Here is a 14712-nt window from a genome sequence, read left to right as displayed (position 1 = left end):
CCATGTCGTTGCCATTCAGTGGCTGTCTTTAAAGAGACCCTGAAATGGTTTTGACAGTTTTGTACAAATATGCTCAGTCGTCCGGGTAGGTCCTTCTGATCATTAAATGATGCATTTAAGCAGTCTGCATTAGGCATGTAATTTATTATAAGGTTTTAAAAATGTGCATCGCTACCTATCGCAGTGGCGCCACCCCCTCTTAATTGATGTAGTTAGACCAATTGACGTCAGTTAGGGGAGCTATCTGATTGGCTACCCAGGTCATGCTATTGATAGTTTTTCCAACTTTATGGTCGCAGTAGTTGAAATGTTGGTTAATTTGTTTGCATAAAAACGTAACAAAGAGAATACACAATGACAGTTTATCACTACACTCAAGCACTTCTGACACACAGCAAGTGTAGTACATCTTCTTGTATTACAGGGTTCTCCATGTTGACACAAACTGCGTGATTACTTGCTGCTTTCGTATTTTGCACTGTTACGATAGCCTTCTCTTGAGTAGGGACGTTGAACTTAACCTTGGACCTAGAGGGGTGCCTTCAGCAAGTACATCAAAGTCAAGTGAGGCTGATAATACTACTACAAGTAGCAGTCAGTGCTCCACTAGTTCCCCTCCAGTGACGGCTAATCTTCTCACGCAATTGTTGGCTGGTCAGAAACAAATTGCAAGTGACATTGCCGATATCAAAGAATCTTTTAATTAGCACTTCGAAGCCATTGAAACACATGTATCTTCGCTCAAATGTTCTAAACCAGCTGTTGACTGTAGTGCAATGTATGACAAGCTTAACTTCGAAATTGTCTCACATAGCGAATCGATCACTAAACTCACTTCAAGATCCGATGAGTTAGAAAAATGTTCACGCCGGAACAATATTCTTTTGCATGGTTTACCGGAAACACGTGATGAAAATACTGCTTCTTTACTGCATACTGTAGCACAGGTGCTAACAAAGCATCTTCATATAAATTTCCCGACATTGAGTGCCGTCACCGTGTGGGCAGATCAAAAGGTCGATCACGTCCTGTCCTAATGAAGATTTTCGACTTTAGGGAAAAAATTCGAGTTACGAAAAATGTTACAAAACTGAAAGGGTCTGGTTTGTACATCACTGAAGACTTATCACCGAATGTGCGAGCCTTACGAAAGAAACTGTGGGACGCAACTGCAAGTTTTCATGGTAATGGATCCAGAGTAAAACTACACTACAATCATGCCTACATTGATGGCACGTGCTACATTTGAGACACTGGTACAGACAGTTTAAAGCGCGATTCTGGTCATGTTCCTAAAACACCTTTTGTTTCTAAAGCCGGAGCAATTTCTCGTTGACTTCCACGAAGTACTGGTAAGCAAACTATTCTGTATCTCGCTAGAAGTATTCTTAACAAGTTCGTGCCTTTATTGGCTCTTGTTACGTCATACTCTCCCCATGTAGTGGCCATAACAGAGACCTGGCTGCATGATGGCATGTTTGACTCTGAATTTATCCCACCCGGCTACGTAGCAATACGGAATGACCAATCAAGTCGTAAAAGGTGGTGGTGTTGCGCTGCTTATTCGCTCAGACCTGAAATTTTACGTGCTCCTTAACACATTTAAGGTTGAAGTTCTTTGGTGAAAGCTATATTTAAATAAACGTACTGTAATTCTTGGTGTATGCTATCGTGGGCCAGGTTCCTCATTAGAAGATTTACAGAAGCTTAGCATATTCATGCAAGAACACGACTTTGGCACCTCGAACCTTGTGTTCATGGGGGATTTTAATGCATTGGGCATTGACTGGCGAACCCTGAGTTGCATTGGTCATGACCTTTCCATTTGTAAGGAACTTTTTTCTCTTTCATTATCCCTTGGTTTTACTCAAATCGTACAAGCTCCAACCCACCATAATCCTCTCTTAGACCTAGTTTTTCTCAGTTCTCAGCTCGTAAAAACTGGTTTTACCAGCTCGTAAAAACTGGTTAAAATGTAATCAATGGCATTTCTGACCATAAAGCTGTACACGTGTGCCTTCCCTATTTATTGATTAAGCTGCAGTCTAATGTACACAGTTTTTCGTCTTCATTCATGCTGATGACACATCTATAACAGACACTATAGCTTCTAACTTTGATTCCTTCCAAGCACTTGGTCTACATGATAACGTTGACACATTAAGTCTATGCATTTAAGCGCATCGTAAAACTATGCATTGACAGTTTTGTTCCCCTCAAGACTAAAAAGAGAAATCCTAAGATTCCGTGGATGAATTGCAGCATACTGCAAATATCACGTCGTGTTCGTCGTTTGCACCGACTGAAAAAGGCATGTAATCCTGACAGTATCATTCACTTTGACCCTGCTAAGGAAGAACTACGTATCAAAATGAAAACAGCTAAAAACTTTTATTTTCAAGTTGAACTACCAGGATTATTACACTCTAAGCTGCACAAATTCTGGACTTCTATCACACCAACTAAATCTGCTTTAGTTTCCTTTATATTAGGTAGCACTACTATTTCAGACCCCTCCGATATAGCTAATGCTTTTAATGTCTACTTCCAATCAGTGTTCACGCATGACAACAACTCTCTCCCACTATTCACAAATACTAATCCTGAGCTCTCTATCACCGATGTGGTAATCAGTGAAAACGGCATCCTAAACTTGATTCTCAATTTAGACAAACAAAGAAGTGCACTGGTCCTGACAATATTCCGAACAACTTTCTAGTAAAATGCTCTCTATGGTGTTCACGTTATTTGGCGGTCATCTTTGACAAATCCTTGGCTTCAGGCATCGTCCCACAGTCTTGGAAGCTAGCCAAGGTCCTGCCTCTGCATAAATCTGGTGAAAAAAGCAATTTTTTTCTAACTGTAGACCTATATCGCTTACCTCCAATTCCGGAAAGCTACTAGGCCATATCATACACAAATACAGCGAACTCTCACTTGAGTGAACTTCAAGGGACCGAATGAAATAGTTCACTTTACAAAAAGTTCACTAAACTGAATATTCACTAGACCAACATAAGACATGGTATACAGAGTCAAAAGTTTGAAGTGCAATTCATGGAGCAAAAGACATGGCATCCATAGTGTTATAAATGTGTGAAATGGAACTTGTGCATATCAACAAGTACAAGGTTCATAACAGTTATAATGCTGCCTTTCTCACTTATAATGTTTTTGTACACTTCTTCTGGCTCAGCTTGCTGTTGAGACACAAAGCCTCAACACACACCAAAAAACACACCAGCTGGGTCGTTTGTGTGCACACGCGGAACCGACGAGACTGGAAAGAAAGAGACGACAACCATGCCACGACCAGCCGGTCGGAAAAAACACACACCACGTGGTTTGTGGTGTGACAGATCGCCGCTTTGCTCTGGCGGCGTGTAAGTGCCAGCGACGTTACTTTGTCCATGGCCTCTGAGATTACATGCTTGCTCGTTTTGTGCAGGCAATCTCGGAGGCCATGCCTCGTTTCCATTCGTTTTCCGCGCCACCGCTTTGCCCCAGGGGCGCTGCAGCGCCAACAACGTTACATTGCCGCTGGAGCGGCGGTTTGATGAGGGCGGGCATCAGTTGCGCCTGCAGTGCAGGGCGCAAAACTTCGTTGAACTGATCATAAGAATAAGCCTTGGTCCTCTGAGCGAGTTCGTTAAACTGAAATATTGACTGTTCCGAAATTCGTTTAAGTGAAACATTTTTGCCTAGAATCTATAAGAAAACTGCCGGGGATTTTTAAAAAGTTCGTTATTCTGAAATATTCGATAAACCGACGTTCGTATAACTGAGAGTTTACTGTATATAACAGAATACCTTGAATCCAATAAAATTCTCTCTAACATACAACATGGATTTCGTCGTGGTTTCAGCACAACAACACAACTGGTGGAATTTTCACATGACATTACTAGAAATATTGGTATTGGCAATCAAATTGATGCATTATTTGTAGACTTTTCCAAAGCTTTTGACATGGTTATACACAACAAGCTACTAAGTAAACTAAACATAATTTTAAATAATCCTCGATTGATCGACTGGATAGCTAGCTTTCTTAACTGTCGCTCTCAATTCGTTTAGTTTAATTCCACTTCATCCTCAACTGTAAATGTAGCATCAGGTGTTCCACAAGGCTCTGTTCTGGGACCCTTGTTATATTTCATATTTATAAATGACTTTCCAAACAATATTAAGCCAAAAAATTGGAGGGACGCTTAAGCTTCGCCTTCAAGAGTGGAACGCGTCAGCGTTCCCGTCGACCTGCCAAGGGGTGTAAGACAATGCGCCACGGCGCAGCGACCACTTACGAGGCGCCCCGCATCGGACGCGGTGAGCGTCGAGCAACGCAGTGTTCGGCGCTGCAATGAAACGAGCGTCTGAGCAAACGGAACGAACCAAAGAACTCGGTGTCTCGGAGGGGAAACGATCTACGCCAGCCGAACGTCGTGATCGGCACGGGCAGAGAGATAGTAATCTAAAGAAAGGAACGGCGCTTGATTCTGCAACCCGTGTGGGAGAACAGCGAAGCATCGTCAGGGGAGAGGGAGTCGGGGCCGCGACGCGCCTGGCACCGGTCTGCGCACAGCCCCAATGCTTTACCCAATGCGCGCGTGGCGTGCCACCTGTCGGGGCAGTGCCGTACATTGAGAGGAGGGGGTCTTCTGTGTTTGCCGCAAGATGGCTGTGCGTGTGCGGTAAGCACAGAAGAAATGTTGCGGAAACGTACTTCGCTACTCGTGTAAATGCGACTTATTTAAGTTACATGCTCATAATTACCGATCTACACCGCAGTATAACTTTCTACGGCACGTTTCTAAGGCAACACCGCATTCACTAGAAGCGCTTTTGTACTGCTTTCAAGCATCAAACTCGTGGCTGAGTGGTAGCGTCTCCGTCTCACACTCCGCAGACCCTGGTTCGATTCCCACCCAGCCCATCTTCGAAGTTGCTTTTTATTTATGAAGTGCCTGCCGTGATTTATCGCTCACGGCCAACGCCGCGGACGACGACACCGGCTTTTCTGCGACACGAGCTCCTTAACGCTATCGCGTTAAAAGTCCGTCTTCATGCCGGCTACTGCATCCTATACCAGGTAATTTCTTCTCCTAGTGATCATGCCTTACTTCAGGATTCCTTCAACAGATTTTGCACCTGGTGCACATACTGGCAGATGTGCATTAACTTTCAAAAAACCGTAGTAGTGTCATTTACAAACAGCCATTTTCCTTCACAGCATGTGTATGCTTTCATTAACACAATAGTTCCCTGTGCACAGGTAGGTGTACAAATACTTCGGTGTTATACCCCTGTCAAGCGGGCAAGTTAAGTGCACTTACTGGGAGTGCACTTCGGGATCTTGAGTCACACTTTAGGCAACGCACTTCTTAACGGGAAAACAGAGTGCACTCCCAGTAAAAAAAGAAAATGGCGATAGACTAAGAGCGCGTTTTTAAAGATGTAAATTAACAAGAGAAAGCTGCTAAAAAGCGATTGTTTTAAGTAGAATTATATATAAAAACAAACTTCATCTATTTGTATCAACAAAAAACGAAGACGTTTTTATTATAAATCTGTCGCAAGTCAATGCTGGCCAAGACGAATGCCTGGCAAATCCAAAACAACATGGCGGCGTGCGGCGAGGCGGCAGTTGATCCTGCTAGAACAGAATATGAGCGAGTATATATGAGCAAAGACGGCGAGTTCGATATTTAGCTACACTGCAAAATGCCACGCACATGGCTCAAAGCACGACCGGAATGGTCAGCACGCTTTCACACCAAAATAAACACGAACTGAATGAACATGGCGGCGCCGCAGTGCCACATCATTCTGGCGCCGTTAGTTGCGTACATGATAAATTCGTTTCTTTATTGTGCTGTTTCGCTTCTCACTAAACACAAATTATATTGTTAAAAGCTGTTCACTAACTGAAATGAACTTCTGTGTCCTTTTTATATGCATTACATTTTGCGTCGTTGAAAGCGTTGGCGGCGAGGCTAGGCACTCCTTCAAACCGTTGGCGGCGAGGCTACGTACTCGGCCAGCAAAGTGCGTTTCGTGAGCGTACTCCGACTTGAGTGCACTCATTTTAGAGTACACTCCGCTGCGACGTTAAGATTTGGGAAAGTGCACTTAAAAACCGAGTGCACTCGCCGTAAGTGCACTTAACTTGCCCGCTTGACAGGGGTATTACCTTCACGCACAACATGCAGTGGTCCCAGCATATTGATCACATTACATCTATAGCACTAAGGAAATTAGGTTACTTGAGGCAAACATTATCTAAACCGCCAAAACACACTAAATTACTAATGTATGAAACACTCCTTCGTGCTGTATTAGAGTACACTTCATGCGTCTGGAACCTGTATAAAGTGTGCGACATTAACAAAGTTGAATCTGTACAAGGGTAGGCTGTTCGTTTCATTTGTCATCGCTACGATCGTGATTTTTCGCCATCACCCGCAATGAATTCTTTGAATTTATCTCTTCTATGCTCAAGGCAGCATATAGATTCCATGAAGCTATTACATTCAATTATTCACTCATGTTGTCGACTATCCACTGATGATTACATCTTGTATGCCAGTGCTCTTCCAACTAGACATCACACCCTCGACCTAAAGCCTTCCTTTGCGCGCACTAACATGTTCAAACACAGTTATTTCCTGAGAGTTGTCGACTGTTAGAATGAGTTACCCGGTTCTGTTCATGAATTGGCATTGTCTGATTTTGTAGCAGCACTAGTGTGATAAGATTGCTGTCCCTTTTTTTATCTATTATGTTCAACTGCCTTTTTTTCTGTTTCTTGCATTTGTTGTACTCCACTCCTGCAATAGGCCCTAAATAGGGCTGCAGTATTTGAAAATACAAAAATGAAATCAGTGTTGGTCTTTAGCTTTCTTTTTGCGAGCACGGCGGATCGCCCTTGTTATGTTGTGGGCTGCAAATATAGCAATCTGCGAAATGTCAAGCTGCTTCCCTCTGCAAGGTAACATGCAGGCGGAGTGGCTGCAGCGCATCAGGCTGTTGGTATCTGATCAGCTCCAGCACGCCGGAGGATTACTACTACAACTGAGAGTTTAAGTGTGTCTAGTATTTGGGTAAACGCAAGTGCAAGCTGACTGGGAATTTTACCGGATGAGCAGGGGCATAAACATGAACGGCCTAGCATTTTAGTGTCACTCTACTGTCCAATTTCTAAATCCCCCTACACGTTTACTAGTTTCCCTGATTTCACTTGTGCGGACGACAATTCCACTACAGTACTGATGTCTTATCTCATCATTTCGATACGTTTAGTGCGCTTGCAGACAACCAGGACGTCAACTGCCTTGCTAATTACTTTGAGCGTCTTGTCAAATCATGTATCGAACGTTTTGTGCCCATCAAAACTAAGAAAAGAAATTCTAACATTCCATGGATGACTCGTGATATCTTGCATTTGTCCCTTCGCGTTAGAAGGTTAAGGCTTTCCAGAAGAGGCACTGATCCCATGGCATTGGATAGATTTGTTAAGGCAAAGAATGAACTCAATCTTAAGTTGCAAAATGCCAAGGATTTCTTTTTTCGCGTTCGTCTTCACAATTTGTTAAGAACTAACCCATGAAAATTTTGGTCTTCTATTTTACCTCGCGATGCTTCATCTACTTCTTTCAGAATAAATAATGACGTCATCAACGACCCAGGGATGATATCCGATACTTTCAACAAGTATTTCCAATCCGTGTTTGTTTCCGATAACAACTTTATGCCGACACTTACCAATATAGTTTCTTCTGAAGCAATCAGTGACGTTGAGATAAACTGGGAAGGCATCCTCAACCTTATATTAAACCTGGATGTTAAGAAATGCACCGGTCCGGACGAGATACACAACGCATTCCTTGTTCTTTATTCGTTGTGGTCATCAAAATGTCTGTCAGTCATATTCAGAAAGTCCTTATCATCCTCTACTGTACCTTCTTCATGGAAGTTAGCCAAAGTGCTCCCTCTTTATAAATCTGGAGATAAGCAGTGTTTGTCGAAATACAGACCAATTTCACTGACGTCACAGTCATGCAAAATGTTGGAACACATCGTTCATAAGCACATCACGCTCTTTCTGGAATCAAATAATTTACTGTCTAACATGCAACATGGGTTCAGGCGCGGTTTTAGCACGTTAACGCAGCTAGTTGGGTTCACGCATGTCATTTCATTTAACCTTGATGTAGGCAACCAGGTTGATGCCATTTTTATAGATTTCTCGAAGGCATTTGACACCGTTTTACATTCTAAACTTATTGCTAAACTTTATGCTGTACTGAATAATCCTCATTTAGTTAACTGGATTTTAAGCTTTCTCTCATTTCGCTCCCAGTTCGTCTCTTACAGTTTGACTGACTCCGCTACTGTTGATGTGACATCAGGTGTGCCCCAAGGCTCTGTCCTTGGGCCGCTTCTTTTTTTATTATACATAAACGATTTGCCACTTCACTGCTCTTCTAACATCCGTCTCTATGCTGATGACTGCTTTCTGTATGAAGTGATTAAATCTTCTAATGATCATTATCACCTTCAAGAGTCGTTTTCTAGATTTTGCGATTGGTGTAACACTTGGCTAATGAACATTAATTTCAATAAAACCGTTCTGATGTCTTTCTGCAACAAATCTTCCCCCTCCCTTTTCAGTTACGTATTCGTTCAATGGCCGTGGTGTAGATAAGGTTTCTGAGTATAAGTATCTTGGTGTCATTTTTACGCATAACATGTCTTGGTCCAAACACATTGATTACATATGCAGTAAAGCACTAAAAAAATTAGGTTACTTGAGGCGAACGCTAATACGATCTCCTAAAGACACAAAGTTACTAATGTATAAATCTCTAATCCGCCCTGTTCTTGATTATGTATCTGTAGTTTGGAGCGCACATAAGCAGTTAGAGATTAATAAACTAGAAGCTATACAGAAAAAAGCTGTGCGATTTATATGTCATCGTTACGATCGCGACTTTTCGCCCTCTTCAACACTTTCTTCATTGAACCTAAACACACTCTCTTCTCGTCGCCGTGTCGAATCATTAAAATTCTTGCATTGCATTGTCAATTCTTTAGTTAGGCTCTCAAATGATAATTACATTAACTTCGCACCAGGATCATCAACGAGAGGACATCATGTCCTAAACTTGATACCCTACTATGTACGTACTGACATGTTCAAATTCAGCTTTTTTTCCTGCTCAATCGAAGACTGGAATTCATTACCTGGGTCCATTTGCTCGTGCTCATCCCAAATTTTTGCAACCGCCATCCCAGATGCATAATCGTGCTCACCCATGTCTGGCAGCATTTGTATAACTTCTTGCGTATTTTTCTTTCATCAGTGCTCTTTTGTAAAGGTGTTCAATTGTGTTTATTTGTTTATTTTCCTTTCATCAGTGCTCTTTAAAAGTGTTCACTTTTGTTTACCGCTGTATACTCCGATGTATTTTCTGTACCTTTTCTTAACCCACTCCTGCTATAGCGCAAATTGCGCTGCAGTATCTATAAATAAATAAATAAAAATATTTGGCCCTTTATGATCACAAGGGCATATTCTGCTGCCTCAATGCATTTGTACAACGTTTTAGGTTCTCTTTAAGAGCATGGAGGCCTCATTGCATTTGCTTGTGGCCATTGGTGTTTTAAAGTGTAAAGGTGCCAGCGACAGACAGGCCATCATGCCTTCTATTCACTAACTGACTTGCATACATTTGACCTATATTCACCAATTTTACTGTAATTATGTTATATCTCCTGTACCCACCCTTCATGTAATGTCCCTTACAGGACCCTTGAGGTATAATAAATTTTTTTTTATAAAAAAAAGTTTGGCATACCAGTGAAAGTCAGAAATATTGACTTCTGTCCTTAAAACCATTTATGTTTGGTTGCTCAACAACTCCCAGTGTTGCAGTGACATAGAATTTTTACTGCGTATATTCAATTAGGCAAGTATCATGACAATGGCTGAAATAAATGGCTTATGCCTGCAATTTTTACCCTATTATCTTTGGTATTTGTGTAAAAGACTTCCATGTCCCAGTGCTTGTCAAGATCTGGTAATTATTGTGTATGAATGTGATTTATCTCATGACTGTTTTGTGTTATCATTTGTACCAGCAATGCAACCCACTTTCTCCTGCCACTTTTAGATGTAGAGGCCATCAAAAATGACCATTCACGCTATTTAAAAGAATTTAAAAGGCTATGGGAGACGACCAAAGTTTTTCTGGATGACAAGTACTTGCCAGAACCTGAGGTGGGCCTAGAGATTTATGGCAAGGTAAGCATTCATGGACAAAATCAGTTAGGATACGGGTGGGGCGTTTAGTGTAGTAACAATCTATTGCCTGTATTATAAGTAGTGTAGACTCCCTACGAACTTGGAACCATGAAAATCATCTCATCAGAAGAATAATAGGCAACATGACCAGGTACATCCAAATATCTTACTTCAAAATGGTAAATAAAGTAGACTTAAAACGAGAAAAAAATGGCATAAAAAAGGATTTATTTAGCTTAACTTAATAGAAAACTGTTTTCAAGTGGTACTCTTGCTTGGTTTCATCCAGTCCATGATGGATGTTTGGCACTTCTATCCAAATCGGTGAGCAGACACAAACGATGGCATCTCACCTGATGACCTTAAAAATCCTTCTACACCTTCGTGTTGCAGGCAAAAGTTCACTAGGGAGTTAAAGCAGACATCTGCTGCCTAACAGGTCATCGGTGCAGGCTCTGAGCTAGTGAAAGTACAAAGTAACACGCTGAGTGTGTGGCAAAGCAATGCAGCCTAGAGGAAAGTCCAGGTGATCTTGAGTGAAGTGGGGAAGGAGAAACGAGGCGGAGCATTGCAGAAGAGGAAGATAGGCGGAGGAGCAATGGGTTGACCTCTTCTGGCAGTTGCTACAGGTTTTGTTTGCAGTATAGACGTAACGGGTTCGTCTCGTGATAACATCGCCTTGCGTGCCATACGCTGTGTGTGCAAGTGAAAGTGTGCAACAGTGAGCCAATGATGGCGGCTCAATCTCGTGTGCACAAAGGGGGAGAGGGGAAGCACACCATCTTCTGTCATGTGCATGGCACCGGTGAAGGAGGAGGGTGTTGTACTTCAGTCACGTGGACTTTATCTTGAATGTAATCTGCTTTGGGGGCTCAGTCTAGGTAGGCCAATGGCTCGTAGCTTTACGTGCTCTGTGTTCTCATCGCTCACTTTGTGTTGAAGCGATAGACAGCACAAAGGTCACTTCGCTCGCTGCTGCTGCCACGATTCCTCACGGCAGCATTTTGACAGCGAGCATCCCTGGTCCTAGAGAGTGATGTGTTCATGTTTGCCTGTGCACACTGACACCATGCTTGTTAATTTAGTTAGTAAGCAAATGTTTACAAGGGGACGTTTTACTCTTGCGGCTGCTGCATATGGCGCAGCCGCATGAGCCCTGTCTTGGTTGAATACGATCTACGATGTGAACAGTCTAGGCGTATCGAGTGTCAATGGCTTCGTTTGCGCTATAGCACCCATGCGCTTGCACGTCACCCGCGTTCACGAAGTTAAACATTACTGCCTCTTTTTGTTTCCTTGTGTTTTCGCCTCTGTCCACGGGCGATGTGCACTGCAGGCCACCATTAGGGTGCCTCGATGTGCCACGCCCAGTAGGGTGCCTTGATGTGTGCAACCCTGCTCACGGTGCATCGAGGCACCCTAGCCTCCAGGATCGGTATCGGTGGCGGTCATTCCGAATGTTCGTCTTAACTGAAGAGCACGTCCGAAGTAATTCTTCTAAAGTGGATTTTTTTGCATTGAGTCTATGGAAAACCAAACAAATGTTCCCATATTGTTTGTTATATGCAAGAATTCAGCTTGACCGAGTTCGTCCTAACGAGAATTCATTATACTTGAATTGGTGATAACAAGCGCAGTAAGTTTTGTCATCATCCAGGGGTCTATCTTGAGGTAAGACAGGCAAGGTTTAATGTCTAATTCATTTGCATACTGAGAAATGGACTAGCGCCTTGTATGCTGTATTAAATTTTAAAACTAGATAGTGCTACCTGAGGTCATCATTGGTTATGGGCACATTATGTGCAATTAATGCCATTGTGCAAGCCCCTAACACTAATAAAGCCTCTTAGGATTTTTCTTTGTTTACAAATTGGTTGTAAACATTGCATAATCATTGATGCTGCGCACATTTTTTCTTGTAACCAACATAGCTGCTCAAGGCAAGCTTGTGACAAAATTATCTGCTAGATATTTCAAGAAGCGCATATATAGAAGGGATAATAAGATGTGCAGCTACATTGCTAAAACAGTAAACATGTTCAATATAGCAATCAAACAAAATATAGTATAGTATATTTATATATACTATACTGTAGTATTGTATATATAGTATAGTATAGTATAGTACAGTATATATATGGTAAATTAAAGTTCTAGTATTTTGATTGCAGATTGTAACGAGATGGCATATAGCTCATTGTATGCTTTCTTCTATGCATGGAAAGGAAATGTTATGCTGTGATATGCGACTTGATTTTCTGATATCAGTGCTGGCTCAGGACTGTGCTGCCGACTGTGCTGCCACCTCTTGATGCATATTGACAGTTATCTCATTTGGAAGCTTACTGTTGCTTTGTCGCCTTCTGGAATAGTAAGCTTTATATGTTGTTTAAAACAAAGCATAATGTATTCATGTCACTCTGGCTCTGTATACAGCATGACTCAACAATAAGGGCTGTATCTCTTAGCGAAAATTGCTTTTTTTCTACCATCACAGCCCTCTGAACTGGGCTAAGTTTCATTTGAGACTTGCCACTTTCCTACTATTTCAGTGTGATTTCAAGCATCATTCATGTTTAAGGTTGAAATATATAAAATTATTCTGCTAGTTTCACTTAATTATCAGTTATAATGCACTTTCTGTAACCAAGGAAAGTAAGCCCATACTTGAGCAGCCTTCTGTAATTTTGTGAAGCATGCATTTTAAAATTTTAACACAGAGCTTCTGTTTCAAATGCAAACTTGCTGCCGAATAAGCATTTTGTTTGGTCTTATGTACAAAAATTTAATCATTCCCATGTAAAAAAACGAAATTGTTGGAATGCTACAAGTCTCGTAACGTGGCTAAAAATTTGTATTTTGTGAATTGTTCATTCAGATGATTATTAACAGCTATTGCATATGCAATGATGAACACTCTCCTATTGGAACTGGCTTATATATTGGGTGAGTGTATCTCTGCTACAATTATGTATACGTTTAATTTAGTTCTTTGCTATTTAAATTTGCCAAATGAGGTTTTTCTCCTAATGAACTAATCTAACTAATTTGATGCATGTGCATGCATTTCGATGCAAAAATGTACATGGAAGCTTATGATCACTAAAATGCGAGTCAAGTCTGGAAGATGTGAACTAAAGTCAAACCTTGTTATAACAAAGTCGTATCCAATGAAAAAGTAGCCTCGTTATGTCCAATATTCGTTATAAGCATATATAGTTGTTGCACACTTATATTGGTGAGACATATCTTACATTTAGTTCATTATATCTGCTCATTATATCAATGTTTGACTGTACTACGTATAGTAGCCCGTTTAGCTATGTTTGTGACACGAGAAATCCTTGCATTCAGGAGCAGTTAAATTTACAGGCAGCCGTCCACACTTTTTTTCAGCCTGGCATACTGTTTGTTCTGTGACCAATTAGTCAATCACAATGACTTTGCTGAATTCATCACTTATTCGAGGGACTAGCATGTGGCATGCTATCTGAGGCCTTTTTACATTTCCATTCTTGTTACAGCCCATCAATCCTTGACCATTCCTGTTCTCCAAATGCACATGCAGTTTATGAAGGTCACAAACTTCAACTTAGGGCTGCAGAAGATATCAAATGCAGCAATTTTGATGGTGTAAGTTGATCCTGTTTCATCTTTTTTTTCTTTTTACAGTGAATCTGTTGGTGTGACCAGAAGCACTCGAAAATGTTATACAGGCGTTTTTATGTGTCCTGAGAACAGTATGTAAATTGCCGAGTTTGTATTTAGAGAAAATATGCAGCCGTTAAAATGAAGACATTGTGGACACAAAACAGTCACATACGCTCTCGTGTGTGAAGAAACAAGCATATGTGTCTCACTAGGTCTGAAATGTCTCATGTTATGCATGACTTCAAGTGAGCACTAATGACAGAAGTTCTTTTGGTTTCACTATCAAAAATTCCAGTTTTTGCTAGTTTTCTGTGATGGACCGACTCACTTTTAGAATGTAAATTTTGCACTGGGCCTTCTCTTATCTTCACTTTTAGGTACATGGGTGTATTAAATTGTTTTTAAGGTGGCCTTTATTCGGGCCTCCTCACAATCTCCACTGGGGTTTCAAAGCACAATTGAGGTTTTAAATGAGAGTCGTAACTCTGGATTTGCATGTATCCCATAGGCTTTGGCAAAACTTTGGCAGATGTCTTGAGCTGTGGTGTAGCTGGCTCTCTCCGCTTACACTTATGTGGTCCCCTTCATCCTCCTTTTGCTGCTTAACTTGAAGGTAAATTAATCATCACTTGACTCCTTTTGGATGCTCTGCGCTTCAGCAAATGTTGCATGCCTCGCAAAGCAGCAGCAGCTGAGCCAGTGTTGATGCTCATGATCCTGTGGCTTAGTTAGCAGAGCACCAGGCTTAGAATCAACAG

General features: G+C 41.5%; 2 protein-coding genes across 16 annotated transcripts in view; one reads left to right on the top strand and one right to left on the bottom strand.

Moving 5' to 3' along the window:
* sws (patatin like phospholipase domain containing sws) overlaps positions 1 to 14712 on the bottom strand; it is a 281522-nt gene that overhangs the window by 221223 nt on the left and 45587 nt on the right. The gene's annotated exons all lie outside the window — the stretch shown is intronic.
* The window catches only part of LOC139048110 (histone-lysine N-methyltransferase SMYD3-like), a 46348-nt gene that overhangs the window by 9098 nt on the left and 22538 nt on the right, over positions 1 to 14712 (top strand). For all 5 annotated transcript variants that reach the window (XM_070522574.1, XM_070522583.1, XM_070522567.1 and 2 more), the window contains 3 exons: positions 10173 to 10303; positions 13182 to 13249; positions 13828 to 13936. In XM_070522574.1, coding sequence (XP_070378675.1) covers positions 10173 to 10303; positions 13182 to 13249; positions 13828 to 13936 — 308 coding nt within the window. The remainder of the gene's footprint in view (positions 1 to 10172; positions 10304 to 13181; positions 13250 to 13827; positions 13937 to 14712) is intronic.

The sequence above is a fragment of the Dermacentor albipictus genome, chromosome 1, assembly GCF_038994185.2.
Source record: "Dermacentor albipictus isolate Rhodes 1998 colony chromosome 1, USDA_Dalb.pri_finalv2, whole genome shotgun sequence".
Lineage (NCBI taxonomy): Eukaryota > Metazoa > Arthropoda > Arachnida > Ixodida > Ixodidae > Dermacentor > Dermacentor albipictus.
This window is presented reverse-complemented; position numbering and strand designations above follow the sequence as displayed.